The sequence below is a fragment of the Neopelma chrysocephalum genome, unplaced genomic scaffold (assembly GCF_003984885.1).
Source record: "Neopelma chrysocephalum unplaced genomic scaffold, ASM398488v2 Primary Assembly neopelma1_281, whole genome shotgun sequence".
Taxonomy (NCBI): domain Eukaryota; kingdom Metazoa; phylum Chordata; class Aves; order Passeriformes; family Pipridae; genus Neopelma; species Neopelma chrysocephalum.
This window is the reverse complement of record NW_020897943.1, coordinates 270,554-291,162: the sequence shown is the minus strand read 5'-3', so window position 1 is coordinate 291,162 and position 20,609 is coordinate 270,554. Positions and strand designations below refer to the sequence as shown.

The 20,609-nt window shown below is 42.9% G+C and overlaps 1 protein-coding gene across 3 annotated transcripts in view; it reads right to left on the bottom strand.

Moving 5' to 3' along the window:
* Nucleotides 1-20,609, bottom strand: part of CUNH1orf21 (chromosome unknown C1orf21 homolog) — a 113,847-nt gene that overhangs the window by 37,048 nt on the left and 56,190 nt on the right. For all 3 annotated transcript variants that reach the window (XM_027704483.1, XM_027704484.1, XM_027704485.1), the window contains exon 3: nucleotides 9,087-9,181. In XM_027704483.1, the coding sequence (XP_027560284.1) occupies nucleotides 9,087-9,181 (95 nt within the window). The remainder of the gene's footprint in view (nucleotides 1-9,086; nucleotides 9,182-20,609) is intronic.

Sequence of the window (20,609 nt, the reverse complement as noted above, 5' to 3'; positions counted from 1 at the left end):
GCTGCTATGACAAGGCAGGAGGACAGCAGAGCACAGCTCACCAGTGGCCAGTGCTGCTCCAGACTGGCACTCCCAGCAGTCAGCACAGCTGCCTGCATTCACCAGCTCTAGCCTCTATCAGTGCCTTCTGATGATTTTAGGTACTTCTGTATGTTCACTTCTGCCTGCATCTCCCCTTACCCTCTGTTCCAGAAGAGCAGAATTAATAATTAACACCTACGAGGCAATTGCTGAATAGCAAGTACAAAAACAGAGGATACAGAGAGCTTCTCCTGGTGACAGCTTGCAAAATCCTACAGCTCATCTTTCTTAAAGCTTCAGTTCCTCAAGTGTGGAAATGCTCAAGTTCTTAAAAAAATAATTAAAATAATAAAAAGTATCTCAGCTTTAAAAAAAAAAAAAAAAGGAGGGGAAGGTTGCCAGTCCTCACAGTGATGGAAGAAACTCTTAAATCAAAAACTTGCTGTCTTGCCATGACTTCTGACTCCTGCTTCACCATCAGCTCTGTGTCCACCCTCCTCCTAAACAGCATCAGCCCAAAGAGGGGGAAAAAATCCCAGGCACAAACTCCCTCATTAAAATGATACAGGCATGGGAAAAACACAATTCTTATGGAAAACGACCTGCTTCCACAAGTGATGGGAACATCTCTGAAGGTTTTAGAAGAACTCTTCACACCAACTATGTAAACTGGTCCTGAAAACATGTTCCTGAGAGCTGCCCTGGGCTCCTGCCCATCAGACCTTTATTACTACATTTTTCCACCATCAACACTGCAATTACATGCTGCTTCTGGACACTGTCATTTTAATATGCTTAGAAAGAAATATAATTATATATTTTTTAAGCTTTCTACTTAAAAGTCACATTCATCCAGAGCCTGATAAATCATATCACTCTACCTCTCCATGGGGCACTGTGAAGGTTTATCCAACAAAGGGGGAAGAAGGAAACGAAGTCTGGTCTGAAGAAATGAAGCTGGAGGACCAAAATTTTTATATTATTTTCTGACTTGCTAAAAATATTTATTAATAGTATTCACTTATCTTTTAGATTTTCATAATGAAACAGAGAAAAAATGAATACTTCTTCACCAAAACCATTTTAATAGAATCCAGAAGAAAAAGAATACTAATAGTGCAATCATTTACTTTGATGTCTATATAATATGCAGTGACCCGTAAGTGGAATGAGCTAAAACTGTCATAAATTCATTATGAGAAACCATTCTTTGAAGAATATCACTGCAAATTTGAAATGAACTGGGCAATATGGAAATCAGCTAATTGCACACCATTTAAAATAACTGGCTCTGGTAACAATGTCCTTTCCTTCCACTTCTATTTCAGCTGCAAATGCATTTCTTCCAAAAAACACTGGAAAGGTTGGTTTATGAAGACTGAAATGCTGTAATTACTTAGTAGTGACAGCAATAGGGCAGCATTCATTTAGGATATCAGACTCTGGGGGGAAAAAAGAAACCAGAGAATGATTTTATAATTTTCATTTCTCTGGGAAAGGGAATCTGGGATGATACACACCATAAAAAGTGCCAATCCTGACACTATCAATGAAGACTGGAGGAAAATACTATATATTCCCAGGGGAATTTCTTAGGTATCATCTCATAAAAGTAAAAAGCAAAATTCCTCCTAAAATCCTACAATAATTTGGGTTGGAAGGCACCTTAAAGATCCTCCAGTTCCACCCCCTGCCATGGGCAGGGACACCTCCCACTAGCCCAGGTTGCTCCAAGCCCCGTCCAACTTGGCCTTGGACACTTCCAGGGATGGGACATCGGGATGGGGCATCCAGAATATTATAAAGATGTTGTCCTGCATGGATCTGGGATGCATCCTCACCAAGTGGGACACACCATCTGCTCTGCCCTCTCTGTCCCGGGGCTGCTCCGAGTGGCTCTGCCTGGAGGAAACGACATCTTGGCCCTTGCAGGTGCCCAGGGCAGGGGGTTCAGGGGTGTCCCAGCTCCCTCACCTGCCTGTGGGATCTGCTTCATTTATCCTAAAGGGAACCCTGCCATCTCGAGCAGAAGGAGTTTGACATTACTCCCATCGTTCCTCCACCGAGTTACTCTTAAATTTTAATCCCTGGCTTTCATTCACTCACTTATTCTGCGGCTTTAGTTCTGTGGTTTCTTTCTTGAACTGAAGACAGGGGAGTTCAGATGGGGAGCAGCTCCACGAGGAACCTGTGGGACCTGTTCCCCCAGAGCTCCCTCAGGGCCCCGGGATTTGGCTGACACAGCATCCAGGCAAAGCATCCAGCCTGTCCTTGTGGGAAAACGTGTGGGGGAGTAGCCCGGCTTTGGAGCCCTCCGTTCCCTGCTCTCTTCTGCAGTGCAGGAGCTGCCACAGGTGGGTGGCACAGGGACCTCCTGCACACTATCCCATCTCCACTCTCACCTGGTGATGCCCACGTTGTCCTTTTATCACTCTTACGCCCCAGGAACCAAAGAAAATGGAGTCTGGATTTCTTTTTCCCCCTCACGGAGTGACCCAAGCTGTAATTTTCCGTGTGTTTTTGTGTTTTACTCCCTGTCTGGATTCCAACATAAGAACCAACAACATCTTCAAGTATTTTGTTGAGCTGAGGCTTTATATCTTCTATATACAGATCTTACATCTATGTGTACTGGTATTCCAGTGCCTAAAGGGGCTCCAAGAGCTGGAGAGGGACTTTGGGCAAGAGCCTGGAGAGACAGGACAACTGGGAATGGCTTCCCACTGCCACAGGGCAGGGTTAGATGGGGCATTTGGATAAAATTCCTCCATGGGAGGGTGGGGAGGCCCTGGCACAGGTTGCCCAGAGAAGCTGTGGCTGCCCCTGGATCCCTGGAAGTGTCCAAGGCCAGGTTGGACGGGGCTTGGAGCAACCTGGGCTGGTGGAAGGTGTCCCTGCCCATGGCAGGGGGTGGAATGAGAGGAGCTTTAAGGTCCCTTCCAACCCAAACCAGTCTGTGATTCTATGATCTGAAAACAGGAGGGAAAACAGGGGAGCAAGAGGCAGAGAAATTAATGGCCTATATTTTATATATAGAAAATTTCTAGATATCCATCTCTGACTGGATAATGCACATGATGAAGTTGTCCCACTGCTCATACCTGGATCTGACCCTGTGCTGGGGTGGGACAGGGGCTCCTGGATCATGTTCCATACAGCAATGAAAGGAAACATGGGGTCAACACAGGATTTAACAGGCACAAACTCTTCAGGGCAGACAAATCCCAAGAATCCCCCTTCTTTCTAAAGGCTTGAGGGCTTGGGCATTTCTGGTTTCTTTCTCTTTACAAGCAGAGCATGAGGAAGTCTGATCCTGAAATGGTATATTCTGAAACATCATCACTGCAAAATGGTTTAAAATAAATAATTAGGAAACTCGAGCCTGGATTCTTAGTACCGGAGTATACATTAATATGTACTAATTTTCATTTTTACAAAGCTCTTCATCAATGTACTACAACAGTGCTGTGATAAATATAGAATTACACATTCAAAACACAGCAATTCAGAGCTTACCTAGCAATAGGAAGCAGCACTGGTTTTAAGCACCTTGAAGTCCCAAATTAATTATATTTCCATGTTTGAATTTGCCCTTATGGGCTACAGAAAAGAAAACACCACAAATACCCCCAATAAATTTAGTGGTGGCCACCCTAATTTCTTTTAGCTGGTTTGTTTCTTCATATTTTTTTAGCAACTAGATTGGGCAGCTTGGCAATAGAATTAAAAAGGTGTTTTCCTAAACTGATGTGGAATTCAGGCATATGCCAGCCTTTCCATTGCACATCAGAAATGTTTATGATTGATGTATCTATAATATGCATTCTGCATACTGTAATATATATATTTAAATAGGGATCTTCCCTTTCACATATTACATTTTATATAGTTATTAAGGTGTTTCAGTCTGCATTTTCTGCCAGGTTTCTAATTTCACACACTTTATCTATCAGATATTACTGTCTACTTTTAACATATCGCTGCAGAAAATGATAACTGGTGTTGAATACAGAGCCACGGAGGAGGAGGGTTTGCAATACCAAGTAATACAGAGCTGGGTGATAAATGGAGAACAGCAGCCAGGCTGAGCAGCTCAAGAGAGAGTCAGGAAATAACAGCACACACAAGGCTGACAAAAATTGCATTTACAGGTAAGTGGAGTGGAAATTTGTACTTATCGGGGAAAACAAAAGGCAAAACGTTGTTATTAAAGGTGGAATGAGAGAGAGCAAAAGCAACAGAGAGGCAATTTTCTCCCAGCTCCAGCAGGAATTCATCTCAAGCTCTAACATGCAATTTCACTACGGAGCTTCAGGATGAAACAGAGGATTATACCTAATTGTTTTGGGGGTTTGGATAGCAAAGCATAAAAATCCCAATACGTGGCCTTTTGTACCAATGCAGCCCAGACAAAGATGAATAAAAGTTATAAAAACATCCAAACCCTGAACTGCAATAAATATGAAGATAGCCACCTAATGCAAAAGAAGTGCAGCTTTAGGGATTTGATATTTTCAGGGAAATCTGTACTATTACAGCTCCATTTGGAGCAAAACTGATACAGCTCATCAAGTTTGCCAAAGCAATGCTAAGCTGCAGGAATACGACACACCTTCTCATTTTACCTCTTCTGGCAGTCAAATTTTACAATGGAAAGCCCTGAGTGCTGTGAGAGTATGGAAATGAGCACAATTAAATTTGTCCTATTATGAATGTTAAATAGGCTGTTATGTAATTGTACCGTGTATATTTAACGTGGTGGCGTAGAGATAAATAGTCCTTTCCAAACAAAAACTGAATAGATCATTAAAAATGGGGAAATGTGTTATTTATTCTGGTCACACCTCCTTACAGCAGAGGTAGGTTTCAGAATGGATTTTACCTTTTAAAATCTTAATACTGCCTGGATTTTACCATTTTAGCTTTCCAAGGGCATGTGAAACATGACCAGCCATCGATACCCTTTGCTAATGTTTAGGGCCAAAAAATCTCATCCAGAGCTGCTGAGTGGCAAACTCAACATTGGTAAAACTCCCCTTGTTTTGGAGAAGGCTTATCATAAACCCCTTAAACTACACATAGTCCCCCCAAAAAGATGGGGAAATGAAGGAGAGGTCCCTTCTGCCCCAGTGGGGTTTTGCAGAGCCGCTGTGGATCCCCAGAGAGTTGAGGTTTACTTTAACACAGGGGGGTTCATCACCTCATGTGGCACACTGGCACCAAGGTATGCATGGAAACAAAGCCCAGGAACCCAAAAAACCATCCCAGCCAGCCCTTCTGCTTCTGAACTCACAAATAACCATCACAGCTGCTCATCTACCTCCATGAATAATAACACACAGAGGACCTTCTAGGCATCATCACATCTCATGCGAAAATTAGCACACCTTCCATATATTTTCTTACATAAATATATATATATGTCCCACCACTTGTTATTTAAAAATTTAAATAGTACAAATCACTTCTTTCTTCCATCTATCTACCAGTTCTTCAGAGGTCTGACTCCAAATGTCTCTGGTTTAGCTGAGCAGCTATCACAGCACGTGGTGCAGAGTGACAGCATCCAGCGTAACCCCAGCTCTGCAGCACTTAATCCTGCTACATCCTAATCCCACCCGCAGGATGTGGGACTGTCAGCTCGAGTGCAACATGTCTGTCTTCATTTTGAGGGTGGAGATCCTCAGGAAGGTGTCAGAGGTACCAAGAATGAAACCAGGACAGGCCTGATCCCAGCAGCAAGCGGAGAACTGGAGAAACAAACTGAGTGAAGAAGTGAATCATGGATACAAAGGCAGGCAGGAAAACAAGTGACTTTGACAGAGTCTGAAACAAGCTTGACTTTTTTATCCTTTCTTATTTTCTTTTTTATCCCCTTGTCAAGAGCCTACATTTTAATTCAAGGAGGCCTTTGACTCTGCCAGAAAATGTCTTCCCATGGAGCATCTTCTGCTTCACCTGGCAGGCAGCTCCAGCACAGCCATTCCTGTTGTCAGTGCATCTTGGGAACATTTCTGCTTTACAATGCAAGACTTGCTCAAGTTTTGAGCTCTGCTTAAGCCTCAGGTTGGAGCTGAGAAGCTGGTGATTCACTGACAGAGCCTCATCTCTCCCACGGATTCCCACGCTTGTACCAGCCCTTCTCCAATTCTCTCCTGAAGCAGAATAAAAGCCTGGGACTCTGACCACAGGACCCCAGGATGAAATGACAATTTCCCTGGTGACTGCCACATCCTCCTATTCTCTATATCTTACTTATGTGACCTTTTTTCCCCCTGACTCAGAAATATTGCAACACCAAAGGCAGAGATGGCACCACATCAAAGAGCCCCTAAGTTGTAAAGGAAGAGGTTTTATTTTCACTCGAGCTGAGATTTTTTTTTTTTAAGCAAGACTTCAAAATACTTCAAAAAAGTAACAGAGATGATAATGGGATCGAAAAATTCAACGGCATCTGAAGAACATAATTCAAGCACCAGTACCAGGGGATAAGATAACCCACAGCAGAGCAGTTCCCAGGCACAGACTATAAGAACATTGAGGTTATACATCTCATCTGGGCCGTGTTTCTGCAAAGGATGTCAGTTTGCAGCCCTGTGACAATAAAGAAATGTGGGATTAAGAAACAAGAAAAGGGGAAAAAGGGCCGGTCGATTCACCCACCGCCTTTCCTTGTTCCTAAAATTTCTGTTGCCTGGAAATGGCTGATGAGAAGCCGGGATTATGTAAGCGCTTGCCAACTTTTCACCCGTTCAGAAAATTAAAGCCTGAGTGATGGGTAGCTTAACCCATCCTCTAAGCACTGAACTAAAACATGTTTACTAAGGACAACTTGAACAGTGAAACCCGTTTAAAAAAAATCCAGGAGTGACGAGGACTTGACAATTCCCAGGATTAAAAAGCTGCATATATTACAGACAAAGTAATCTCCTTATAGTAAGATGAGGAAAAGGAAAATAAAGCCTTTTTGGTGTGCAAGAAGTTTTTGTTTTAAAGTATATACATCCTGACTGAAGACTTTGTGTTATTGTCTTTTATTTTCCTTCTGACAAGCATGAGAGAGAAGAGCTATACCAGCCCTCAAAATCCATATTAAATTCCATTTTCCAACAAACCCACTGCTCCCATAAAACATGGCCTGTCAATAATAAAACATGAAGTACTGTGCCGTAGAAATGGCTCTTCCTAAATTTAATCAGGCTAACACTTAGGTGCTACAAGACAGCAGGAACTAACCAAAGTGTAAAATATCTCGAGCTAGTTTTGAGTACAACTTCAGCCATTGTGTCACCTCAGTGGACCTGAGCTTTCCTGAACCTTTCCTTGCTGTCCTTCAAGTGGCATGTTACCTTCTGCAAATACTCTAATTTAACTGCAGCTGAAGGTTAGTCTAAAATCTAGACTGAACATCCTGAGCTGGAAGGGACCAACAAGGATCATCAAGTCCAATCCCTGGCCCTGCACAGACATCCCAACAATCCCACCCTGTCCCTCACAGCATTGTCCAAACCCTCCTGGAGCTCTGGTAGCCTTGGGGCTGTGCCCACTGCCCTGGGGAGCCTGGGCAGTGCCCAACCACCCTCTGGGGGAAGAACCTTTTCCCAATATCCCACCTGAAAACCTGCTACATTTTTTTTCCTTCCCCCCCCCCCCAAAAAAAGAGGATTGTGTTCATTTTTCCTTTTTTTCCATTTACCAACAACACACTGAGGTGTCTAAAATGAGCAAAAACTTCCCGCAGTCACACTTCTTCCAGTTCAAAACAAACATGCTTATGCTGGCAATAAAGCTGGATTCACTGGGGATGCTGCTGGAAAAGGGGATACTCTCAGCAATGTTTCTGAGGCTCTAAAAAAAAAAAAGACCCACCCTAAATCCTGCTACAAACTGAAGCTGCACTGTCCACTGGAGCATTAGCAATGCAAAACTTCAGGTGGCAAATACCTAATCTGGAGACTGAAGAAGAAATTGTGTCACCTGCTGCTCAATCACTGCTTGAGCAATGGGGTTAGGACAGCAAAATAAACTCTGTTTCCTGCAGGATTGCATGTGGAGTCGTGTAACACAAGTGTGTGGGTCTAGAAGAAGGAATATGAAGTATCCAATTGCCTGGAGATCACTTACATCTCCAGGAAAAGAAAAAAAAACCCAAACAGTGGCTTTTTGTACGATGATGGCAAAAGGCAAATGCTCAGCTGGTGATAATGGTTACGGTTCCACTGAAGGCTGATGATGATGTTCCCCCTCTGGTCCTACTGATGGAGGGGGGGAAAACCAACAATCCTACGTGAAGAAAAGCTGCAATGAATGAGTGGAACCAGATGTGAAATTTTGCATCCAGCTATGAGAATTGTGGGATGTCTTGGAAAATTTCAACTGGGCAAAGCCCCAGCCAGCCAATTACAAAACCTACGTTCCTTCAGCTTTAGAAGAGGAGAAATGACTTCTCAGAAATGCCAGAAGTGACTCAACTGTGATTTTTAAGCTGCTTTAACAGCATCCTAGTGATTTCAAGTAGTCCTAAGACTTCACCTGTGATTGCCTTCCCGTAAGTGGGACTATGAGTGCTCAAATCAGGGCAAAAGCAACACACACCATGGTTTTTTGTGACTGCTGTGTTATGAATATATTGGTTTCTTCCAGTCCTAACTGCCTTCCCCGTGAATTTTAAAATATGGAAAACCAGCAATAATGGTTTACTATCTACATAAGTAGATAATATCTCCATAAGTAGGTCATTTTCTCAACGGCAATGCACTGCTGGTTTACCACCACAGACACACACATTTCAAAATAAAGCGTTTATTCAGATCTGCGAAGGAGGGGAGGGAGTGTGACCGTGGAAGCACTCACTCCAAGACCAAGTAGAGCCTAATTCAGAAAGACAAGCAGGAAAAAGTCATGTTTTGCACCTTCTATGAGAGCTTTGCAGGGAGCTGGGACATTCTGGAGCAGATCCCGTTGCCGCGCGCGAGCCGGGGTTTGAGGGTGCTGCACGTTGCATATTTCAGGACAAAAGCAGAGCCACATTATGTCATTAGATAAGTGATAAGTTCAATCCTTACCAAGTTTTCTTGGTTCCTGGCTGCTATTTTCTGATCATCTTCTCCCCCATTTTTCATGTATTTGACCTCTTCCACTGGTTTGATCCTATACTCATCTGAGCACCAAGAAAAAACAAAAAAAAGAAAAAAAAATTTTTTTGAACCAGTGTAGTTCAGCAGCTGGGATAGAAATCAAACTAAAACCAAAAGAGCTGACTAGAAAAGACCCTAGTTAAGCAAAGCAACTAAAAATTACATGTAGATAGTTTTAAAGGCTTAATTGTGACTGATACCAAGGAAGATTCTCCTGACTGAAGCTTCAGGAAGAATTTTCAGTACTAGTTTCCAGAAGTTGTTCAGTAGCTTCCTGGTCTGGTATAGCCATGGTACCACAAAACAGGGATGTTTGGTGTGTAGTCTCTCCCAAATCCCTAGTTTTCTGTATAATATGTTCAGTGCAAACAAGTTCTTTGCTCCTGCATCCTCCCTGGATTTTTATTCTCAGTGGGCAACCAGCAGTTACTACAGAGAGGAGTCTACTCACGGATATTCCTTGCATTGAAAAGAGACTCCTTTGAAAAGCAAAGCTGATGGAGGGTACTGAAAATTTAAGTTAAAAGCTGGTAAAAACAACTCACACCAAACTCCGCTGCTTTTATTTTTTCATTTAGTTTTGTTTTTCCTGAGGACACAATGCACAGTCATGGAATGATTTCTGGAGAAAAGGCCCCATGCCGACCATCTTCCTCTTCCCATTTCCCACCCAGCAACCATCTTTTCCTGCATATGAATATTACCCAGACAGAAATCCAGCCTGAAAATAAGTAAGAAAAAAAAAGTAAGATTCTTGCTTTGCCCTTAATATTTATCAGCTTGGCATTTCAAGTCTTCAAATAATAAATTCCCAGCTCCAGTATGGAAATATTTTCTGTCCCACAGGAAGCTTCAATAACGAAATTTTTTTCTTTGGTAGGACAAGACTGGATTTGGGGAGAAGTGATTCTTCTCTCCAGCCTGAGAATCCAGTGCCTGTAGTACCAACACTGCCTCTTCTCAGTCTCTTTTTGCCTTGTAGCACATGAATCTATTGGAAAAAACACCCAGAGTTTTGCACCCACACTCCTCCAGCCAGGATATATGATGCAAAAGAGAAACTTTATCCCACAATAGCGGCAAATATTAATATAAAGTGAAATGAGACACAGTACACTGGGATAAAAGGCAAAACCTCAGCAAATCAAAAGAAACCACACAAAATTCCCTCTTTTTTGTGTGTGTTTTCAAGCAATTTCTCTCACTTGATGAGAGAAAAACAGAACACAAATGGATTTTTCTGGGTTATTGCATTGCTAAAAACGTAATCAACACTATTTAAAAGGAAAGTTGTTTTCTGGAAACTGTGAACCCCAGAATCTGTAAGTTAAATAAGCCTTATTTTGAAAAGTAAGGCTTATTTTTAAAAGGTTTATTTTTAAAATAAGACTGTTAGAAAAACAATCCAATTTTAAAAAGTACAACTTGGTTTTGCATTTGGTTTAGTCCGTATCTATATGGGGGTTTTTTTTTATTATACGGTTTAAATAAAACTGTGGTTTTATCAAATAGCAGCACCTCAGATGCAAAGTCTCAAAACAGATGGAAGAATTTAAGGCAATATTATTAGATGGGTAAATGTGAACAACAACTCTTGAGGTTTTTTTTCCTTTTTTTCAGTGTAATTTAGCCAGTCTGGAGGTGACAATTCATAAACCCAAAAGGGCTGAACACAATAAAGCCTGGGAGTTAGAAGTACTTGATTGACTGCAATTATCTAACTTCCATTTTGCTCCCAGCTCCAGTGATCTCTGCTGTGATTAGCAATAAAACCCACATGCAGAAAAGGCATAAAACTCCCACGGTGGCACGTACGGATTGGAATGGGAAAACAGATGAGCAGGAGAAAATAGCACAAAGGAAGTTTGCAGAACCCTCATCCAGCCCATGGTAACTGAAAGAGGGAGGCATGTTCCACCCAGCCCAGGGAAAAACGAGGAAGGGACGGAGGTCCTGATGTTCAGTGGCAGAAATAACCTCTGGAACGTGTCTCCTGCTTATTCCAAGAGATTAATTGTGCTTGAACACCGACTGCATGGCAGCCCTGTGGGGATCGTATGTGAGGGATGCTTCCTTGAAAAGCACCATCTCTTGCAGCAAGTCAAGAGATGAGCCCATGACTGATAACCGGTATAATCAGATTTATATGTGAAATTTGGATACAGCTGGAGAGTTTTTAGAGATCATCATCAACAAAATCCCACAAAAACGTAATCTTAAATTCACGTTGAACATGGGCACAGATCCTTCAAATGCTGCATCATCGTTGGTCAGATGCGCCAAGTAGCCCTAAAATGGTGGCAAAGAACTTTGCAAAGATTTCTTATGTGATTTTCACAAGAGTGTAAGTAAAGTTTAATACTTACTTATGAATATAGTAACTACTCAGTTATCTGTAGCACAGTTGGCATTACTCTTCCCTCCATCCTACCAACTGTAGGAGTGCAGATACCTGGATAATTCAAGCTCAGTGCAGCAGCAAGAAAGTTTCCAAAAATAAACCAGTCATTTTTCACTATATTTTTGGGGCAAGCTGAACACACCACACCAAACAGCAAGTCTTACTTTGGAGAAATCCACTTTCCCCTTAGGGGAATGGCTTCCGACTGCCAGAGGGCAGGGTTAGGTGGGATACTGGGGAGAAATTGTTCCCTGTGAGGGTGGGGAGGCCCTGGCACAGGTTGCCCAGAGAAGCTGTGGCTGCCCCTGGATCCCTGGAATTGTCCAAGGCCAGGTTGGATGGGGCTTGGAGCAACCTGGGCTAGTGGAAGGTGTCCCTGCCCGTGGCAGGGGGTGGAATGGGATGAACTTTAAGGTGCCCTCCAACCCAAACCATTCTGTGATTCTATGGATACAGATTTAAAAAATCAGGAGGTCAAAGTAGAAGATCCCTGCTTCTGCAGACGTTAGTAGAATCAGTCTTGTAATAGGCAGTGTCTTACAAAATTAATATAAATGTCATGGCTCTAATACACGGCATGTGTTTGAGCAGAAGAAATCTCTATTTGTATCTCAAAAACCAATATAATTTTGACATGATCTGAAGCTGAGGATCTGCCTTAAAGGCCAAGACTATCTCCTGGGATGAGGCACACTAAGGAAGAGGTTGAGTGGCCCACACTCAGGCTTCAGTGCCTGAAGGGCTGATTAAGAGCCAGGAGTGCCAGGCAGTTTATCAGCTCCATCAGTCCCACGTGTTCCCAGCAAGAAGTGCACGAAGCAATAGCTCACAAAAAGGCAAATGCAGCTCTGGCCTGTGGAAAGCCAGTGATCAACCTAATTTTGGTTAACTGAGCCATGAACAACTGTTTTATCAGATACACAGAGAGACAAAGCGAACGGATCAGAGACACCACGTTTGAAGCAACATTATTACTCATTATTACTCCCTATCCCAGGTAAAATATTTTCCTTAATACAGGGAGCACAAATATAATACGTTGGTAACATTTATTAGTATTCCTGGAAGTAGGTATAAATAAATATAATTTCACTTTCAAAGAGGAACCAGAGGGTGCGAAGAGGAGAAGGTGGCAGTGTGGACAATTAGTTGGTGTAACAACTTATTCACAGATAAGGCAACATTCATTATTACAAATATACAAATATAGCAATTAAATTCAAATAATTATTTGTAGAAGACAGGTCTTGCTGTATTAGGTTATTATTGGGAGGACACAACCATATATAGACTTTTTTTGACTAGGTGAAGACAATATTTATCCTCCACAGATATGATATGCATAAGACAAGGTGTTCAGAAACTACAGATTCTGAAATATTTAAGAGATTGTTCTTGTTCTAAAGTTCCTGTCAGGATGAAAGAAGTGGAAGCGTGAAAGAATGGATGTTTAAGCAACAGGCAGACCTTGAAGTCATGGTCATTAAATGGCTTTAGGTGAATATGAAAATTGTATTTAAGACAGGTTGGATGAATGGGCCTTTACTGCCTTTCCTTAAGATATTTGCAAAAAACTGCTAACTGGGTTTTGCCCAATAAGGTAAGAGTGATCTGCAGTTGAAGAAGTAAAGGATGATAAAAATCACCTTTTGATTTTTATCTTTTGATTTCTACTAAAGGAAACACAACATTTAGAGGTATTTTGGTCTGAGTGATCAGAAATGAACCCAGAGAAATCCTGAAATGCTGACTGACATCCAGTAGGACCTAATTAAGTCTGGCAGTTAACAAGACCTTTAAAACAGTAAGAAGCTTGGAATAAAGGATATTATACAAAGTTCTGTGCACATTTACCTTGCTCTTTTTCCTTAATACAGTTTTATATATATTAAAAAAAAAAAATTGAAACATCTTGCTTATTTCTTAGACAGAACTAAAAATCAAGTAATGAATATGATAAAAATATTATGACACTATAACTCAGAGTGTGGTATGTCATATATAAACAGAAATACATCTTTATGGTCCTTTCAGGAGTAAAAGTAAAAATCAAGTCCTGTCTTCTATTGTGTGGTATATTATATAAAAAGAGAAGCTTTCCAATAACTCATATGGGGGAGGAATGGGTTTACAGCACTGGCACAGCAAATCCTGAATTGAAGAAAAGCAACTCAATTAAATCAAAAGAAAAACAACATAAATGAACCACAAATAAAAGACAGAAATACTGTGAGCATAACACCCACCACAAAATCCCAGGATATAAAGCAGAGAGCAGGAACATCTCTAGCTCCAAACTCTGGGGAAAGGCAAGGGAGGAAGAATTTTGAAGTTGAATATGCTGCAAAAATTCTCAGCAGGCAAATCTTATGAATGAAGATCTCCATCTGGAAACAGATAATTCCACCCAAACATGTCACCCGGTTGCCATGGCAATGTGACAAAGAAAACCAGCACTCATTAATAATGATTTCAGTGATAAATGAGCATATCAACTTATAATATTGAAACAATTACTGAAGGGGGGGGGACTGTGGTTGTTCTTATGAGAAAAACTTCTTCAGCACTTCCAGCCATGGCTGTAAGTGCCATTACCACAAAAACATCAGTAATGACACTAATTCTGGCTCAGTTTGAAAAAAAAAGCCACCTGAAAAAAGCATAAGTTCATCAAATATATCTGAACTCACTATGAGTCTTGGAGAGATCTTTTGTAAAAACATCTAGCCTTTAAATAAATAAATAAACAAAATGCTGATTTACTTTGCATTCCCATTTCAGACACCTAAGGACAAACAGATTTGGCTCTGCTGTCATCAACAGGGATGATGGGGGAGCCTCTCTTCTCTATTTTTAGTGAGGTATCAAGTATCAGGCAGGAGGTAAAAGTGGTACTTCAGTCACAACGCCAAGAAGAAAGTTTCGAAACACACCTTCATTTTCCTGTGCTTCGTATCTTTCTGTAGTCACTCTTGCCTTCCTATCACAGGACATGCCAAGATTTATCCTTTATGCATAATAAGACACATTTCTGTTCTGTGAAATGTGAACTTTCTGTCTAACAACTTCCTCTGTACCATACTTATTTCTGCCAGGTGCAGAAAGTACTCCTACTGCTGTGAGTGCCACGGATCAAACCTTCACGTGCTCTCCTCTCCCAAAGACTTGAAAGCTAAAAGCTATATTTAGATAAAGGACTGAATTGCTCTTTCTAAAAATATTTGTTAAAAACCATAAGACATTTTGATGCAATTTAACTGAAACATATAACAGCAGGTCAGGCACTTGGATGCTGAGCACCGAACATGCCAAACATCATAAAATTACAAAACGGTTTGGGTTGGAAGGGACTTAAAGCTCCTCTCATTCCACCCCCTGCCATGGGCAGGGACACCTTCCACTAGCCCAGGTTGCTCCAAGCCCCGTCCAACCTGGCCTTGGACACTTCCAGGGATCCAGGGGCAGCCACAGCTTCTCTGGGCAACCTGTGCCAGGGCCTCACCACCCTCACAGGGAAGGATTCCTTCCCAATATCCCATCTAACCCTGCCCTGTGGCAGTGGGAAGCCATTCCCCCTTGTCCTGTCACTCCAAGCCCTTTTAAATAGTCTCTCTCCATCTTTCCTGTGGGCTTCTTTAGGCCCTGCAAGGCCACAATCAGGTCACCCCGAAGCTTCTCCTCTCCAGGCTGAACAATCCCAACTGTCCCAGCCTTTCCTCCCAGTAGAGCTGCTCCATCCCTCTCATCATCTTGGTGCCTCCTCTGGACCCGCTCCAACAGGTCCATGTCTTTCCTGTGCTGGAGCCCAGAGCTGGAGGCAGCTCTCCTGGAGCTCATCTCCAGTGCCACTGTGAAGGAGGAATACTCTGATCTCCATGGCTACACTGGGAGGACACGAGAAATAGAAAGAGCTGGGCCAGACATCAGGGAAAAAAATAAACTCTTTAACCACAAGGACAGTCAAGGAGCAGAACCAGGTTGCTTGGGTGGCTGCAGTTTCCATTGCCCGAGTCCTCAGCCTTGAGTGCCACAGGTTAAAGTGCACCCTGTTTAGAGCACCCGAGGGGTGAGATGAGCTACTCAATTTATTCCAGAACTGTTACTGTATGTGTATCAACTGCATAGATACCAGCAGAAGCTATGTCAAACATCCCCACAAAAGTCAACAGTTAGAGAAAGTAGTTGCAGAAATCTTGTAAATTAATATTTCTCAAGCTAAACACTAAGAAATGGAGGATATCTGAGTTACCTTCTTAGCTCCAGCTTCAAGCACTCAAAGAAAGCAGCACGTACATGGTCATTTGATCCTACATGGATGTTTCAATTCTAACTTAATTGCAGAGATTCACAGCTGTGGGGGTGGGTTTCCGATCCACTGGATGTGGGTTGGGAGTGAAATTTCATCGGAGATCAACCAGCACTGGGAGAGCAGCCCATTGTCTTCCTCTGTCAGCAACCCCCAGAGCTATCAATTCATAGGCAATTCTAGATCCCAGTGATCACGTTGTTTTCACAACCATGAATAGAATAATAAAAACAGCTTAGGAAATAAGCCAACCCATTTTTCTCAAAGGATTATCTGAAAATGCTCGTTCAGATTTCCCAAGTTGAGTTATCTTACCTTAATCCAATCTAAAAATACAGCCACTGCTGGGGGCTGAGGCACTGGACACCACTAGATATTAAACAGAGAATAGGTGCACAAACAACACACCAGTTCTGCCAATAAAATATAAATCATCTGGCAGAAAAACTCTTTAAAAATCAACAGACTACACAGATGGCAGCACATCTGGAAAGGCCACTCTCAAGTATTTTTTCTTCTTCCTACACAATCCTAGCATGTGCCCAAGGAACGCCAACGACTGCTTCTGCACACGGCAGATGTGACTGCTAGGGTTATTTTTTGGGAGGAAAAAAAGAGATTGAGACATTCAGCGTAACAAAAGTCAGACCCTACATGGAGGATTTCTGCAGAATTGGAAGGACACTTGCCCTAAAGCTCAGCAAGACAGGGATAACTCTTTTCTAAGCTATCAAGCAGCCCCATGGCATATCCAGCTCTTCATGAAACATTAACTCCCTCAAGGGTGATGCCTACCTGAAAAATTTTAGCAAATTCCCTTTAGTTTATCAAACTACCCCTTTGCAGGCTTAAATCATGACGGCTTTCAGCAGCGTTTCCCTCAAGGCCGACAGGTCTGACAGAAAACATCATCTTGATCTTGGCTGCTGCAAGAAGCACCAAACCTCGCGTTGCCATATGAACCCACCCTTCACTGGTGCTGTCAGAAGCTCCTGGTGCTGCAAACTGCTTGCAGCTCTCCCTGCTGTGGGTATCTCTGTCCTGTCCCATGACAGGCCCAGCCTGACGCTCCAACCCCCACGACGAAACTGCTCATCGGGCACCTCAGTTTATTTATCTTGGGTTTTCTCTGATTTCTTTCCCCCCAGTCTAAAAGTGGCAAACCATGATGAAGCCATGATTTAGCTCCCTTGCAGAGACACATCAGGACATGTGCAGCTGAATCAAAGAGGTCATTACTCGGTTCCTTCTTCTATTTGGTTTCTTCTTGACCAAAAAGTTCCCAAGGCTACTCTACATTTTGGACTGTCATATACTGCTGGAACTGTGGAAACCAGAGTTGTATATCAGTTGTTTACCACATGAAGCATAAAGGCTTGTGTTAGCTAACCTTGCCCCAGGGGCACAGGCCCACTGCTGTGTCTGCCTTAGTGGCAGGTAGGTCAGAGGAGTACTTTGGCAGGGAAAAACAAACCAATACATCTCTAGAAAGAAGCGTGACCAGCACACTGAGGGAGGTGATTCTGCCCCTCTGTCCCCCAGGTGAGACCCCCCTGCAGAGCTGCTCCAGCCCTGGGGAACAGCACAGGAGGGACATGGAGCTGCTGGAGAGAGTTCAGGAGAGGCACCAAGATGATCCGAAGGATGGAGCAGCTCTGTTGGGAGGAAAGGCTGGGAGAGCTGGGATTGTTCAGCCTGGAAGAGAGGAGCTTCGGGGTGACCTGATTGTGGCCTTGCAGTGCCTGAAAGGAATTTACAGGAAAGATGGAGAGAGACTGTTTACAAGGATATGGAGGAACAGGACAAGGGGGAATGGCTTCCCACTGCCACAGGGCAGGGTTAGACGGGATATTGGGAAGGAATCCTTCCCTGTGAGGGTGGGGAGGCCCTGGCACAGGTTGCCCAGAGAAGCTGTGGCTGCCCCTGGATCCCTGGAAGTGTCCAAGGCCAGGTTGGATGGGGCTTGGAGCAACCTGGTGTAATAGAAGTTGTCCTTGCCCATGGCAGGGGGTGGAACTGGATGGTGTTTAAGGTCTCTCCCAATCCAGGCCACTCTATGACTTTATAACATACACACTGATGTGCAAGCAATAGTTGTTCTGCGGGAAATAATTTTTCCATCAAGATTTTTGCTTCATATGTACACAGGTCTGCAGACCAAGGAGGGAAGAGAGTTTTCCAGTCAGGATACCACCTAAGGTTTTTCCTGCTCTAGCTCAGACTTCCTCCATGCTCCTCAGGGTTACACACTTCTCTTTATGCAATGAGAAGTACAGAAAGATGCACGAACAAGAGGAAGACACTGAGTACCCAAAACCACTTGTAAAACCATTCTTGGGGAGAAGGGGGCACATGGGTGTGAATGTATGTGGTAGGAGGAGGATTGGAAATCTTAAACTCCCCTGAAGCCCATGAAGGGAGGCAGCACTCTGCTGCTGCTCCGCTCCCTCACAGCTCCTGACAAGGTCAGGGACCCTCTGGCCAAGTCCCCCAGCGAACCCCTCTGGCCAGGACACGCTGCAGCACCTGGTTCAAGCGTGGGGGAATGTACCACAGCCTCAGAGGCCATTTCATTATCTCAGGAAAAGACTTAAAAATGCAGCCTCAACATCCTAAAATCCGTTAAACACACAATTTCTGCCTCGCTTGTACCGTCTTCGTATTTAGGATCTGAGGAAACATAAGATAGTATGAAAAAACCAGCCATGTGATCATATAATTAAAGACTTTTGTGCACTCCTCTGCAATTACAAAGCCAAAAAACAGTGCTGGTGGTGTGCATTCATAACTATCTTTCAGCTACCCAGACTTTTGCTTGCTGCAACTCTATAATTCACACATATATATATATGTATGTATATACATACAGACACACTTTTTTTTACTTTTTTTTTTATTTAATTAACACATAACTTTGAGGCAGATGCCAGGTTGTTCAAAGGAAACCATTTCTCAGGTGGAGGAGATTACAGCCACGATGCTTGGCAGGAAGGATACTCAGTAAATGCAATTATCTAGCCCACTAAAAAGATCAAATTGAGAAATGAAAGCAGGAGAGGAAACAAGCAGCAGAGAGATTAATTAAAGGAACAGTCAGGAGGAAAACAAAGGGTCTGTGCCTTGAAAATACTGCTGTTCATATGAAGCCACCAGGTAGGTTTCTGGATCCAGGATGCCCCAACATCCCCCCACCATGACAGGGGAGCAGGAAGGGCCTCCCTGCACCTTGAACATGGCACAGCATGGCCAGGTTGGAAAGGCTACTTCGATTCCATTTCACTGCTCTGTTTTTAAACTGTCTCTTGGAAAGTTGAAAAAACCCACCCAGCACAAAATATTTAAGTCTTTTCAGATTTTTCAATGTCATAATGAAACTCTCAGTCTCTGCTGCCCCAGCCAGCATCTGTCTCTGCACTCCACTGCAGAACAGTTATCATTTTAGCACTGAACCTGACAGAGACTATTCAGATTCCACACAAAAAACCCTAACTGACCATTACTCTGAGCACCCCTCGTGCAGCAATGGGGGTCCTGCTCCTTACAGCCCCACTAATGTATTCATCAATTGCTCCAGGAACAAAAACCTGTGCCACACTGAGCCACCCCAAGAGTTCTCTGGAAAATAAGTCATTACTCCTCCACACCCTCAAAATTACACATATCCTATTACTGCACATACAGGATGAGGCATCTTCAGTTTCCTTGTCAATAAAAAAGCTGATTCCTCTTTACTTAACAAGCAATGCCACTCTCAATCAGTCAACTATTAAATGAGATTGTTGCTTTGCAAAGTAGGACTTGAAATGGATTTTTATATCCTTTCTGGCATAGTAGATTTCTTCTATTAGTCTATCAAACTTTCACTGCTCATGTACCTCAAAGTATATTTGTAAATCAACAGCTATTTCATTTTTATTAATTCCATTATGAAAGGGACACAGTAATTATCCAGGAGCAGTAACATACTGCAGATCCACGATGAGCACAAATGTCTCCTCACTGCCAGTATTCCTTTAAACCAGGAGGGGAGGGGAGGACCTAATGAAAACTTGATTTATAAAAATACAGCACATATTTCCAGATGCAAAAGATACAAAAGTTAATTACATTACTTTCCTTACAGACCATCCAAACAGTTCCAAAATTAACCTATCGGGAAGATTAATATTTTACTCTGGTTACAACGCCCAGAGTTAATTTGTTATCTCTAGAAATGCCTACTTCCCTCAGCAGCACCCATGTTGCAGAAGCTTTACCTAAATCCCAAAAAGCAAACATGTGCCACCCACAGAGGCATTTTGTTGAGGCAGTGATGGGCAATGATGGGAACACCCTAAGGAATTCCCAGAACCGGAGCAGCGAGGGACCGCCTGGCTCCCAGCCCCGTCCAGTCGCAGGAGATGTCTGGTTTAACATCTCCATTTGCCAGATATGCCAAGGCACAAATTATCTCCCAGTTCTCTGCACCATGCAGCCGGTTGTGAACGACCTCCTCTCTTGTCCCCACTGCCACCACCACCAGAATCTGCTCGTGGGACTCCAGGAACTCGCCCCCGTTCGCTGCCGGCTGCGTGCGACCACATCAAAGCCACTTGTATGTCAACACACACATTTAAGAGGTGCACGTGTAAAAAAAAAGGAAGTGTAAAAATCACCAGCTGGAAAAGAAAAGGAAATTTTAAAAAGCCAGTGATTTTCCGTGCCTTCTCCCCTTCCCTTTGTGCAGCAATTTTTAAACGAAAGC